This window comes from Oncorhynchus masou, chromosome 24 (assembly GCF_036934945.1).
Source record: "Oncorhynchus masou masou isolate Uvic2021 chromosome 24, UVic_Omas_1.1, whole genome shotgun sequence".
Lineage (NCBI taxonomy): Eukaryota > Metazoa > Chordata > Actinopteri > Salmoniformes > Salmonidae > Oncorhynchus > Oncorhynchus masou.
Window position 1 is genome coordinate 115,981,043 of NC_088235.1, and position 15,725 is coordinate 115,996,767.

General features: G+C 41.5%; 1 protein-coding gene across 6 annotated transcripts in view; it reads right to left on the reverse strand.

Annotated features, from left to right (window-relative positions):
* The window catches only part of LOC135513317 (ubiquitin-protein ligase E3A-like), a 27,737-nt gene extending 20,993 nt beyond the window's left edge, over positions 1-6,744 (reverse strand). For 2 of the 6 annotated variants that reach the window (XM_064936233.1, XM_064936228.1), the window contains exons 1-5: positions 5,842-6,481; positions 5,654-5,697; positions 4,388-4,695; positions 3,311-3,978; positions 2,948-3,025 (exon numbers count right to left, since the gene is read on the reverse strand). In XM_064936233.1, coding sequence (XP_064792305.1) covers positions 2,948-3,025; positions 3,311-3,978; positions 4,388-4,695; positions 5,654-5,697; positions 5,842-5,868 — 1,125 coding nt within the window. In that variant the 5' untranslated portion in view covers positions 5,869-6,481. The other 4 variants (XM_064936229.1, XM_064936231.1, XM_064936230.1 and 1 more) reach the window with 4 other exon arrangements.
* Between the last annotated feature and the right edge of the window lie 8,981 nt (positions 6,745-15,725).

The window sequence follows — 15,725 nt, forward strand, 5'->3', positions numbered from 1 at the left end:
CAGTTAACCCACTGTTCCCCTGAACAAGGCAGTTAACCCACTGTTCCCCTGAACAAGGCAGTTAACCCACTGTTCCTAGGCCGTCATTGAAAATAATAATTTGTTCTTAACTGACTTGCCTAGTTAAATAAAGATATAATAAATAACAAAAACTACAACAGTAGATGAATCAAGTGTATATATTTATTTAAATATTGAAAATATTGTGGGCTACGGATGAGAATAGAACGGTCAACGAGCCATATGGCATAGAGACCCCACTACATACAGTGTACAAGCATGGGAAAGATCCAGGGGCTGAAGGATGAGGAGGGCGTGGTTGTGATGTCATTGATGTGCGCGGTAGCAGTGAGTACATGTGGGTCTGAGCAGGTGTGATGTCATTGATGTGCGCGGTAGCAGGGAGAACATGTGGGTCTGAGCAGGTGTGATGTCATTGATGTGCGCGGTAGCAGTGAGAACATGTGGTTCTGAGCAGGTGTGATGTCATTGATGTGCGCGGTAGCAGGGAGAACATGTGGGTCTGAGCAGGTGTGATGTCATTGATGTGCGCGGCAGCAGTGAGAACATGTGAGTCTGAGCAGGTGTGATGTCATTGATGTGCGCGGTAGCAGTGAGAACATGAGGGTCTGAGCAGGTGTGATGTCATTGATGTGCGCGGTAGCAGTGAGAACATGAGGGTCTGAGCAGGTGTGATGTCATTGATGTGCGCGGTAGCAGTGAGAACATGTGGGTCTGAGCAGGTGTGATGTCATTGATGTACGCGGTAGCAGTGAGAACATGAGGGTCTGAGCAGGTGTGATGTCATTGATGTGCGCGGTAGCAGTGAGAACATGTGGGTCTGAGCAGGTGTGATGTCATTGATGTGGTAGTCTGTTTATTGTCTCTTGTATGGTTGTTATTGTCTGAAAATACAAATTAAATCAAATTTGACAAAAGTCTACAAAAAAATCTAAATATACAAAAATAAAAAAAATAGAGAAATCTTTAATTAAAAGGACAGTAACATCATTGTTTAAAGGCTAAAAAGGTGTGTTTTTCAAAAACCTTGACTGTGTCTGTACCTCTTACCTGACAGGGCAAGTCGTTCCATAGCTGTGGGGCGAGAGTGTTCTGCTTCCAGCCTTGGTTCTACTCCGAGATAATGCTAATGGACCTTGGTTCTACTCCTAGGTATTGCTAATGGACCTTGGTTCTACTCCTAGGTATTGCTAATGGACCTTGGTTCTACTCCTTGGTATTGCTAATGGACCTTGGTTCTACTCCTAGGTATTGCTAATGGACCTTGGTTCTACTCCAAGGTATTGCTAATGGACCTTGGTTCTACTCCTAGGTATTGCTAATGGACCTTGGTTCTACTCCTAGGTATTGCTAATGGACCTTGGTTCTACTCCAAGGTATTGCTAATGGACCTTGGTTCTACTCCTAGGTATTGCTAATGGACCTTGGTTCTACTCCTAGGTATTGCTAATGGACCTTGGTTCTACTCCGAGATAATGCTAATGGACCTTGGTTCTACTCCGAGATAATGCTAATGGACCTTGGTTCTACTCCTAGCTATTGCTAATGGACCTTGGTTCTACTCCTAGGTATTGCTAATGGACCTTGGTTCTACTCCTAAGTATTGCTAATGGACCTTGGTTCTACTCCTAGGTATTGCTAATGGACCTTGGTTCTACTCCTAGGTATTGCTAATGGACCTTGGTTCTACTCCGAGATAATGCTAATGGACCTTGGTTCTACTCCGAGATAATGCTAATGGACCTTGGTTCTACTCCTAAGTATTGCTAATGGACCTTGGTTCTACTCCTAAGTATTGCTAATGGACCTTGGTTCTACTCCTAGCTATTGCTAATGGACCTTGGTTCTACTCCTAGCTATTGCTAATGGACCTTGGTTCTACTCCTAGCTATTGCTAATGGACCTTGGTTCTACTCCTAGCTATTGCTAATGGACCTTGGTTCTACTCCTAGCTATTGCTAATGGACCTTGGTTCTACTCCTAGGTATTGCTAATGGACCTTGGTTCTACTCCTAGCTATTGCTAATGGACCTTGGTTCTACTCCTAGCTATTGCTAATGGACCTTGGTTCTACTCCTAGGTATTGCTAATGGACCTTGGTTCTACTCCGAGATCATGCTAATGGACCTTGGTTCTACTCCTAGGTATTGCTAATGGACCTTGGTTCTACTCCTAGGTATTGCTAATGGACCTTGGTTCTACTCCTAGCTATTGCTAATGGACCTTGGTTCTACTCCTAGGTATTGCTAATGGACCTTGGTTCTACTCCTAGGTATTGCTAATGGACCTTGGTTCTACTCCTAGCTATTGCTAATGGACCTTGGTTCTACTCCTAGCTATTGCTAATGGACCTTGGTTCTACTCCTAGCTATTGCTAATGGACCTTGGTTCTACTCCTAGCTATTACTAATGGACCTTGGTTCTAAACCTAAGTATTGCTAATAGACCTTGGTTCTACTCCTAGGTATTACTAATGGACCTTGGTTCTAATCCTAGCTATTGCTAATGGACCTTGGTTCTACTCCGAGATCATGCTAATGGACCTTGGTTCTACTCCTAGGTATTGCTAATGGACCTTGGTTCTACTCCTAGGTATTGCTAATGGACCTTGGTTCTACTCCTAGGTATTGCTAATGGACCTTGGTTCTACTCCTAGGTATTGCTAATGGACCTTGGTTCTACTCCGAGATCATGCTAATGGACCTTGGTTCTACTCCTAGGTATGGCTAATGGACCTTGGTTCTACTCCTAGGTATTGCTAATGGACCTTGGTTCTACTCCTAGGTATTGCTAATGGACCTTGGTTCTACTCCTAGGTATTGCTAATGGACCTGTGTTCTACTCCTAGGTATTGCTAATAGTTGGTATGGAACGAGCTTGTCCGTCAGATCAGATTGACCAAGGCAGTTTCAAATCAGAACAGTACCTTCAGACACTTGGCTGCAGCCACCACACACTCATCATCGTTGACCAGACTGTCGCTGTCGTACTCGTTGCTGATTACCTTAATAAATGAGAATAATACATTTAAAAATGTGTATAACAGCTAAGCATTTCACTGTACTGTTTACACCTGCTGTATCTTGTGCATGTGACATATCACTTCTGGTTTACATTGAGTTAGCACTATTCATTACAGAGGAATCAAACTCTTGGTAGGTAGAAAATGACAAAATGAATAGAGAATATTGAGCATGTAACTGTGCATTCTGTACAAGTCAGTCTTGTTGACTGTGAGCATGAATGAAAAAAGAAGAAGCTCAAAATCAGATGAAGAATGTAACGTTACCGTGTAGGTGATGAGCTGCTGAAAGGTCTCCATCATACGCCTGAGGTGCTCGACACTGTACTGAGACCACAGGCGCGTCAGCTTGGCCAGGGCCGGCAGAGGGAGTTTACTCATACACTTACAGAACAGAGGCATGGCCATCTCCAGGTACTCTGGGCTGTGGAGGCTGCTGTTCTCCATCACGATGATGAAGATGTTTAGGTAGTCTGGGTTGGTGTCGTACACGTCCAGATAGGTTAGGTCCAGCTCTACGTTGGGAGTTAGGTAGACCAGGGCGTTGAGGAAGGCCGATTCCATCTTCTCGTTGGAGAGGAGTCTGTCGTACACTCTCCTCACAGCTTCTATGTCCACTGAGACCTCCACAGGACCCAGTCTCTTCTCCGTCGAGCCCGTCGCTCCCTCAATGGATGCCGAGGCCTCCGATTCCTGCTCCATGGCGGTGGTTCTCTCCTTGTCGTCCTCGTCCTTGTCCTCATCTTTGGCCTGGTGGGTATTAAGCTGCTCCTTGGTGTTGGGGTGTTGCTCCTTGTCTTTCCTGAAGCTCTGCACCAGCCCGTCAGCGCTGGAGAAGATCCTCCCGATGACTCGGATCAGAGGAGAGTAGTCCTTCTTCCCCTCACAGATACCCAGGATCTCATACACCTTCTCCTCGGTCAGGTAATGCACCTCTGGGCACAGTGAGATCACAGGGAAAATGAATGCTTGGGCAGCCATTTGAGTCTCTCTAAAATTAATACATCAGCAACCATTTGATTCTCTCTCAAATGAAAGCATGAACAACCATTTGATTCTCTCTAAAATGAATGCATGAACAACCATTTGATTCTCTCTAAAATGAATGCATGAACAACCATTTGATTCTCTCTAAAATGAATATATGAACAACCATTTGATTCTCTAAAATGAATGCATGAACAACCATTTGATTCTCTCTAAAATGAATGCATGAACAACCATTTGATTCTCTCTAAAAATGAATGCATGAACAACCATTTGATTCTCTCGAGAAAAAAGGTCACACAGGGCAGTGCACTATACAGGGTGCCATTTTGGGACTGTGAAAAGTATTGTGTTTACCTCTGAAGTCTTCCCTAGGGGGAAACAGGTTGTCTTCGTGGTCTGGCATCTTCCTGTGATGGTCGCCCAATAAGGTAGGGTGGGTTTCTTTGGCACTGCTGTTGTCAGGGAAGGCAGCAGAGTGACGACCACACAGTTTGGCGTTCATTTTATAGAGCTCCAGGGCTCTGATAGCCGCCGTGTTGTGATCCAGCGGTTGAAAACCAAGACACGAAGCACAGAACTCATTCGTGCAGGCCCCATTTCCACAGCCCTCTGTTAACTGGCAAAAGTAGCGCTCAATTAGATGCTTTGCAGCCGCTCTCTTCCTGTACAGGACATTCAAACAGGAAGTGACAAGGTTTTAGTACGATGACCATTGAAAAAAAGGAAGCTTGCTCATCACATGACTAACAAATCACACATAGAAGATACAATGTTATTTAAAAAGCACAAAAACAATCAAAACAGTCAGAATAAACTAGCGATGCAACAGTTATGTTAAATGTACTAATTGTAAGTTAATCACAGCATTGCATGCATTTGGAGGAAAATGTAGCAGGCCTATGATTTGGCTCCAATGTTGCAAATTGATCCATATTATCCAATGATAATATCTATCCTTACATACCAGAATGATAATATCTATCCTTACATATCAGAATGATAATATCTATCCTTACATATCAGAATGATAATATCTATCCTTACATATCAAAATGATAATATCTATCCTTACATATCATAATGATAATATCTATCCTTACATATCATAATGATAATATCTATCCTTACATATCAAAATGATAATATCTATCCTTACATACCAGAATGATAATATCTATCCTTACATACCAGAATGATAATATCTATCCTTACATACCAGAATGATAATATCTATCCTTACATACCAGAATGATAATATCTATCCTTACATATCATAATGATAATATCTATCCTTACATACCAGAATGATAATATCTATCCTTACATACCAGAATGATAATATCTATCCTTACATATCAAAATGAAAAATATCTATCCTTACATACCAGAATGATAATATCTATCCTTACATATCAAAATGATAATATCTATCCTTACATATCAAAATGATAATATCTATCCTTACACCACAGTGTCATATCAGAATGATATTTCACAATACATGTTCAGTCCAAATAGGAATTACAGAACAATTGTTTTCAAGAAACTGTGTGCCAAATGAGGTATCTCATGGGAATCTGGGGCATTAGTAGTAGTAACATGCCTGTACCTGCCACTTACATTCGGCTTGGTTTAGTGTGCTCTGTGATGAAGGTGACTGGACTCTGAAACGGACGGGATGGGAGGAAGTTAGAGAACTAACCTTTGAGGATCATCTTTATATTAGGCTTTCCAAAATATACGTCCGTAAGAAGTCGGGAATAAGTCATGAAAAAGACAGAAATTAAACAGGTATACAGTTCAACTACCTCATATTCATTTGCTTCCTTCGACATAGTAAGTCTTGCTTCGTCATTCAGAATATGGTTCGTGCTTTACATGGAAGATAATATTCTACAGCACCCGGATGTCAACAAACTCATTACAATTGTTGCAACATTATTTTATTTAGGTTGGGGTGTATTCATTACGGAAACCGTTTACCGTTTAAGAACCAAACGGAAGCTAACGGAACGACACGGGGAGGGACCTACTGGGGAATTTGTCCAATGGCAACTCTCATTCGCGGTTCCCATTTAGAGTAAACGGTTTCTGTTGCGTAATGATTACAATGTTGCAACAGTATCGGCGTAATGATTACAATGTTGCGACATTGTTACATTGTTGACAAACACAAGCTAGTCGAACGATAGTGCACGTCACAGCAGCAGCGAGTTGAGAAGAAGCTAGATGATTCCAGTTCAATCGAAGTCAAACCCATATGTCAAACTGGACATGTCAACATGTCAACAACTGGAGGGTGGATACGGAGTTAAAAAAAGAAGAAAGTCAAATCACTGCAAACGTGTATGAATATTTTGGAGATGTTTTTCACGCTGTTTACGGAATCACCTCGGACAGTAAATTGCAGTCCAATCCCGGTATCCCCGGTGTTAGCTAGCTAGCGTTAGATAGATATTGTATACTACCGACCTGTGAGCGGTAGCCGAGTCATTCAGGGGCGGACTTTCTGTCTGTGGCCAAATCAGCTTTCCTTCGACAGTCTTGCTCTCACGTGTCCTTCCGAGAACACTATATACGGCACTTACTATATACTATTCCAATGGATGTTCTGCGTGCCAAATAATACGATACAAGTTTGGTTTTTAGGCCTGCTAAACTCCCAGGTCACAAAATATACTCGACCATTTTGTGTCAACACTGAGATGTATCCCGGCATGCAGCGCATGGTCATCCCCAAACAGAACATTTGGAATTAGAATACTAGAAGGGTCATGAACCTTGTTATGACTGGATGTAAACCATTTTGGTCATGGAGTTGGTCAACCATTAATTTGCAAGTGCTGTGATAAAATATTTGTGATAACAATGAACAATTTGACCTTTGTGTTTGTTAGCTAGCCAGACAATTTTAGAAGAATGATTTTTTATTTATTTTATTTTACCTTTATTTAACCAGGTAGGCTAGTTGAGAACAAGTTCTCATTTACAACTGCGACCTGGCCAAGATAAAGCATAGCAGTGTGAACAGACAACAACACAGAGTTACACATGGAGTAAACAATAAACAAGTCAATAACACAGTAGAAAGAAAAAAGAGAGTCTATATACATTGTGTGCAAAAGGCATGAGGAGGTAGGCGAATAATTAGATAGCAGATGTTGGTGTGCAAAAGAGCAGAAAATAAAATAAATAAAAACAGTATGGGGATGAGGTAGGTAGATTGGGTGGGCTATTTACAGATGGACTATGTACAGCTGCAATGATAGGTTAGCTGCTCAGATAGTTGATGTTTAAAGTTGGTGAGGGAGATAAAAGTCTCCAACTTCAGCAATTTTTGCAATTCGTTCCAGTCACAGGCAGCAGAGAACTGGAACGAAAGGCGGCCAAATGAGGTGTTGGCTTTAGGGATGATCAGTGAGATACACCTGCTGGAGCGCGTGCTACGGGTGGGTGTTGCAATCGTGACCAGTGAACTGAGATAAGGCGGAGCTTTACCTAGCATGGACTTGTAGATGACCTGGAGCCAGTGGGTCTGGCGACGAATATGTAGCGAGGGCCAGCCGACTAGAGCATACAGGTCGCAGTGGTGGGTGGTATAAGGTGCTTTAGTAACAAAACGGATGGCACTGTGATAAACTGCATCCAGTTTGCTGAGTAGAGTATTGGAAGCTATTTTGTAGATGACATCGTCGAGGATCGATAGGATAGTCAGTTTTACTAGGGTAAGTTTGGCGGCGTGAGTGAAGGAGGCTTTGTTGTGGAATAGAAAGCCGACTCTCGATTTGATTTTAGATTGGAGATGTTTGATATGAGTCTGGAAGGAGAGTTTACAGTCAAGCCAGACACCTAGGTACTTATAGATGTCCACATATTCTAGGTGCTGGTGCAGGCAGCGAACGGTTGAAAATAATGCATTTGGTTTTACTATCGTTTAAGAGCCGTTGGAGTCCACAGAAGGAGTGTTGTATGGCGTTGAACATCTGCTATCTGTAATTGGGTAAAGGAGAACCTGGAGAGGCTTGGGCGAGTAGCTGGGGGGGCGGAGCTGTTGGCCTAGGTTGGAGTAGCCAGGAGGAAGGCATGGCCAGCCGTTGAGAAATGCTTGTTGAAGTTTTTGATAATCATGGATTTATCGGTGGTGACCGTGTTACCTAGCCTCAGTGCAGTGGGCAGCTGGGAGGAGGTGCTCTTGTTCTCCGTGGACTTTACAGTGTCCCAGAACCTTTTGGAGTTAGAACTACAGGATGCAACTTTCTGCCTGAAGAAGCTGGCTTTAGCTTTCCTGACTGACTGCGTGTATTAGTTCCTGACTTCCCTGAACAGTTGCATATCGCGGGGACTATCCGATGCTATTGCAGTCCGCCACTGGATGTTTTTGTGCTGGTTGAGGGCAGTCAGGTCTGGAGTGAACCATGGGCTATATCTGTTCTTAGTTCTGCATTTTTTGAACGGAGCATGCTTATCTAAAATGGTGAGGAAGTTACTTTTAAAGAATGACCAGGCATCCTCAACTGACGGGATGAGGTCAATATCCTTCCAGGATACCCGGGCCAGGTCGATTAGAAAGGCCTGCTCGCAGAAGTGTTTTAGGGAGCGTTTGACAGTGATGAGGGGTGGTCGTTTGACTGCGGATCCGTAGCGGATACAGGCAATGAGGCAGTGATTGCTGAGATCCTGGTTGAAGACAGCGGAGGTGTATTTGGAGGGCCAGTTGGTCAGGATGACATTTATGAGGGTGCCCTTGTTTAAAGATTTAGGGTAGTACCTGGTGGGTTCCTTGATGATTTGTGTGAGATTGAGGGCATCTAGCTTAGATTGTAGGACTGCCGGGGTGTTAAGCATATCCCAGTTTAGGTCACCTAACAGAACAAACTCTGAAGCTAGATGGGGGGCGATCAATTCACAAATGGTGTCCAGGGCACAGCTGGGAGCTGCGGGGGGTCGGTAGCAGGCGGCAACAGTGAGAGACTTATTTCTGGAGAGAGTAATTTTTAAAATTAGTAGTTCCAACTGTTTGGGTATGGACCTGGAAAATATGACATTACTTTGCAGGCTATCTCTGCAGTAGACTGCAACTCCTCCCCCTTTGGCAGTTCTATCTTGACGGAAAATGTTATAGTTGGGTATGGAAATCTCAGAATTTTTGGTGGCCTTCCTAAGCCAGGATTCAGACACGGCAAGGACATCAGGGTTAGCAGAGTGTGCTAAAGCAGTGAGTAAAACAAACTTAGGGAGGAGGCTTCTGATGTTGACATGCATGAAACCAAGGCTTTTTCGATCACAGAAGTCAACGAATGAGGGTGCCTGGGGACATGCAGGGCCTGGGCTTACCTCCACATCACCCGCGGAACAGAGAAGGAGTAGTATGAGGGTGCGGCTAAAGGCTATCAAAACTGGTCGCCTAGAGCTGTGGGGAAAAGGAATAAAAGGAGCAGATTTCTGGGCATAGTAGAATATATTCAGGGCATAATACGCAGACAGGGGTATGGTGGGGTGCGGGTACAGCGGAGGTAAGCCCAGGCACTGGGTGATGATAAGAGAGGTTGTATCTCTGGACATGTTTTTAATTAACTGCCAAGACTCTGTTCAAACAATGCAATCAATAGATGAGGTAAAGTGGTCAATGGACAGTAGACAACTTCATAGTTAGGTGGGACTTGCAACACATTATTCTCCTTATTGTTCTGCATGCTACTGCTCTTACACACAGTGTAAACTAGAAATGCCATTCAACATTTCAAAGCGTGCAGACTAATCTGGAATAGTGTGCTAGCAATACAACTTTTTTTTTCATATGATTTATACTTTTTAAACTATGCATGTGTTTGTCTCTATTTTTGTCTTCAGTCCACTTTAATGGGATTTTTTTGTTGCTGCGACATTCTAAATCTCCCCATTGTGACCACATCACTTCCAACATCCGTTCACCGTAAATACAACGATGCAACTTTTGAAATAAATCATTCACTCTTGACCACTTTGCCAAACACTTACACAACAAATGAGAGGGTATGACATCTCCATCGGCATCTCTGCAATTCAGAACAGAAGTATATTATACAGATCTAATGATACTGCTGTTTTAGTCATTTTGGACTACTTTCCCAGCACTTTAGTTTGCGTTCGTTAATTTACTCTGGCTATCTATTCCGATTTCAGAGCATTCTGGGCTGCGTTTTCCAGAGAGCAGAATAACTGATGAATTTACAAACGTTTAACACCTGATGAATATGACCAGTAAACATTGGCAAAAATACGGAATTAAATTGTTGCCAGCAGCACAGTTACAGGCCTATGCTCTGGGCTCCCGGGTAGTGCAGCGGTCGAAGGCACTGCATCGCATTGCTAGAGGTGTCACTACAGACCCTGGTTCGATTCCAGGCTAAATCACAACCGGCCGTGATTGTGAGTCCTATTGTGCTGCGCACACTTGGCCAGTGTTGTCCAGGTTAGGATTTGGCTGTCATTATATATAAGATTGTATTATTTATTTAAAAAAATGTATTTATATATTTATTTTTCTTCATTTAAAAAAAAAATATATACATATATATTTATTTTTTAGGGGGTGGATCAGCTATGACATTAAGGATAGATTGTTGCTTCCATCAATGTAATTGTCTGTGCCATTTCCAATCCCCCATTTATTTTTGTAGTAAATATATATATATATATATATATATATATATATATATATATATATATATATATATATATATTACAGTTACAGTTCATATAAGGAAATCAGTCAATTGAAATACTGTATATACATACACACACATACCCATATATATATACACACACATGCCCATATATATATACACACACATACATACACATACCCATATATATATACACACATACCCATATATATACATACACATACCCATATATATATATACACACATACCCATATATATACATACACATACCCATATATATACATACACACACATACCCATATATATACATACACATACCCATATATATATATACACACATACCCATATATATACATACACATACCCATATATATACATACACACACATACCCATATATATACATACACATACCCATATATATATACACACACATACCCATATATATACATACACATACCCATATATATACACACACATACCCATATATATATACACACACATACCCATATATATATACACACACATACCCATATATATATACATACACATACCCATATATATATACATACACATACCCATATATATACACACACATACCCATATATATATGCACACACATACCCATATATATATACACACACATACCCATAAATATATATACACACACATACCCATATATATACATACACTTGCCCATATATATACATACACATACCCATATATATACACACACATACCCATATATATACATACACTTGCCCATATATATACATACACATACCATATATATACACACACACATACCCATATATATACACACACATACCCATATATATACACACACATACCCATATATATACACACACATACCCATATATATACATACACATACCCATATATATATACACACACATACCCATATATATATACATACACATACCCATATATATATATATATATACATACACATACCCATATATATATATATACATACACATACCCATATATATACACACACATACCCATATATATACACACACATACCCATATATATATACACACACATACCCATATATATACATACACATACCCATATATATACACACACATACCCATATATATATACACACACATACCCATATATATACATACACTTGCCCATATATATACATACACATACCCATATATATACACACACATACCCATATATATACATACACATACCCATATATATATACACACACATACCCATATATGTACATACACATACCCATATATATACATACACATACCCATATATATATACACACACATACCCATATATATACATACACATACCCATATATATACACACACATACCCATATATATACATACACATACCCATATATATATATACACACACATACCCATATATATACATACACATACCCATATATATATACATACACATACCCATATATATTCATACACATACCCATATATATACATACACATACCCATATATATACACACACACTTTCTTTTCTTGAATATACCTTTATAATTCCCCAAACCCCTCCCCCAATTGGAGAAAACTAATTAACAGTAACACTTAGGCTTCTACCTTCAGTTTATACATACTACACACACTTTACAGACAATCTATTTTACAATAGTTCTATTTTGTTTGTTTTTAGTCCTTCCTCTATTTCTGATGTCCATCCAGTTTGATTTCTATTTGCCATATCTTTGTAACTGTGCTATTTCACGAAGGTTCTGAACCTATATACATTTTACAGACCCCATATGTTTTACATTGGTTATCTTGTTGTTATTAGTCCCACCCTTCAGCTCCATTCAACCCCTCCCATCTGTCTCTCAACACCATCCATTCCCACCCTTCAGCTCCATTCAACCCCTCCCATCTGTCTCTCAACACCATCCAGTCCCTTCAGCTCCATTCAACCCCTCCCATCTATTCCTTAACACCATCTAGTCCCTTCAGCTCCATTCAACCCCTCCCATCTGTCTCTTAACACCATCCAGTCCCTTCAGCTCCATTCAACCCCTCCCATCTGTCTCTTAACACCATCCAGTCCCTTCAGCTCCATTCAACCCCTCCCATCTCTCTCTTAACACCATCCAGTCCCTTCAGCTCCATTCAACCCCTCCCATCTGTCTCTTAACACCATCCAGTCCCTTCAGCTCCATATGTTTTACATTAGTTATCTTGTTATCAGTCCCACCCTTCAGCTCCATTCAACCCCTCCCATCTATCTCTCAACACCATCCAGTCCCTTCAGCTCCATATGTTTTACATTAGTTATCTTGTTATCAGTCCCACCCTTCAGCTCCATTCAACCCCTCCCATCTGTCTCTCAACACCATCCATTTTGGATTTCTATTTGCCATATATTTTTCAACTGTGCTGTGATGCTTCACAAAAGTAATGAACCTTTCTATTATCATAGCTTCTACAGATTGTAAATTAAAGATAAACATTTTTGCTAAAATAATTAGTATCTTATTGTGTTCTTAACTGACCTGCCTAGTTAAATAAAGGTTAAATAAAAAATAACAAAATAAATAAAAAACATTTAGATGGCTCCAGTTGTCATTGAAGTAGATTTCCCTTTGTACTTTTTCTAAATCTCATTCCAACCCAGAGATTCATATAGGGAATCATATCCTACAGTAATTAGACTTTACATCAGTAAACTCAGTCCCTACACTCATCCCCAATGGACAGGAACCATGGTCTGTGACAGTAACTTGGACAGGAACCATGGTCTGTGATAGTAACTTGGATAGGAACCATGGTCTGTGACAGTAACTTGGACAGGAACCATGGTCTGTGACAGTAACTTGGACAGGAACCATGGTCTGTGACAGTAACTTGGACAGGAACCATGGTCTGTGACAGTACCTTGGACAGGAACCATGGTCTGTGATAGTAACTTGGACAGGAACCATGGTCTGTGACAGTAACTTGGACAGGAACCATGGTCTGTGACAGTAACTTGGACAGGAACCATGGTCTGTGACAGTAACTTGGACAGGAACCATGGTCTGTGACAGTAACTTGGACAGGAACCATGGTCTGTGACAGTCACTTGGACAGGAACCATGGTCTATTACAGTAACTTGGACAGGAACCATGGTCTGTGACAGTAACTTGGATAGGAACCATAGTATGTGACAGTAACTTGGACAGGAACCATGGTCTGTGACAGTAACTTGGACAGGAACCATGGTCTGTGACAGTAACTTGGACAGGAACCATAGTCTGTGACAGTAACTTGGACAGGAACCATAGTCTGTGACAGTAACTCGGACAGGAACCATGGTCTGTGACAGTACCTTGGACAGGAACCATGGTCTGTGACAGTCACTTGGACAGGAACCATGGTCTGTGACAGTCACTTGGACAGGAACCATGGTCTGTGACAGTAACTTGGACAGGAACCATAGTCTGTGACAGTAACTTGGACAGGAACCATAGTCTGTGACAGTCACTTTTACAGGAACCATGGTCTGTGACAGTAACTTGGACAGGAACCATGGTCTGTGACAGTCACTTGGACAGGAACCATGGTCTGTGACAGTAACTTGGACAGGAACCATAGTCTGTGACAGTAACTTGGACAGGAACCATAGTCTGTGACAGTAACTCGGACAGGAACCATGGTCTGTGACAGTACCTTGGACAGGAACCATGGTCTGTGACAGTCACTTGGACAGGAACCATGGTCTGTGACAGTAACTTGGACAGGAACCATAGTCTGTGACAGTAACTTGGACAGGAACCATAGTCTGTGACAGTCACTTTTACAGGAACCATGGTCTGTGACAGTAACTTGGACAGGAACCATGGTCTGTGACAGTCACTTGGACAGGAACCATGGTCTGTGACAGTAACTTGGACAGGAACCATAGTCTGTGACAGTCACTTTTACAGGAACCATGGTCTGTGACAGTAACTTGGACAGGAACCATGATCTGTGAGAGTAACTTGGACAGGAACCATGGTCTGTGACAGTAACTTGGACAGGAACCATGGTCTGTGACAGTCACTTGGACAGGAACCATGGTCTATTACAGTAACTTGGACAGGAACCATGGTCTGTGATAGTAACTTGGACATGAACCATGGTCTGTGACAGTAACTTGGACAGGAACCATGGTCTGTGATAGTAACTTGGACAGGAACCATGGTCTGTGACAGTACCTTGGACAGGAACCATGGTCTGTGACAGTCACTTGGACAGGAACCATGGTCTATTACAGTAACTTGGCAATCAATTGATCTCAGCTCTGCTATCAATTTCTGGAGGTCTGGTCAAACAGAGAACCTCAAAAGGGCTGTGGTCAAATTAGCCTCGGCTTCCAGGCTCCGCTCATGGTGTGTGAGAACTTTGGACTTCCGAGGCTATGGTCAAATAGAGGAAAACACAAGATGTTGGGAGGGGAGTGTTGAGTTATTTTGGAGGGGGAATCCATCAGGTTATGAGGATTACTGCTTTAGAACAACATAAATAAAGATCCACCACCCCCCACCTCCTCCTCTCCTATTTAAAATGCATGTTGAAACATGCTACCATTGACCTTTCAGTTCGAGAGGACAGCTATATTTCTCAGGTCCTCTGTGACTCTACATTAGTTTGAATGGCCTTTTAAGGACGGCATATTTAACAATGAGGGCTATGGTCGAAGTTAAGGCCTATAATTTAGCCAGAGGCTCAGTAGCTTCTTGCTTAGCTGTGGATTGTGTATAGCCCAATAACAAGGCATGTCAAATTCTTATGCTGTAGACTACCAACATATTTGATCAATTATTTTGAGTCTTTTGACAGGAATTGTATCGGCCGTCACCGGCGAGTGAGCTGCGCATAATTAGGTGAGTCGGTGAAACTGGAAAGCATTTTTCAGACTATAATTTTCCTCCTCATATTGTAGTCTACAATATGAGTCTCCACACACATCAAGGCCTGGGCTGTTGATGGATCAAGACAAGGTGTTTTTTATTGATATCAGATCCTCAGGTT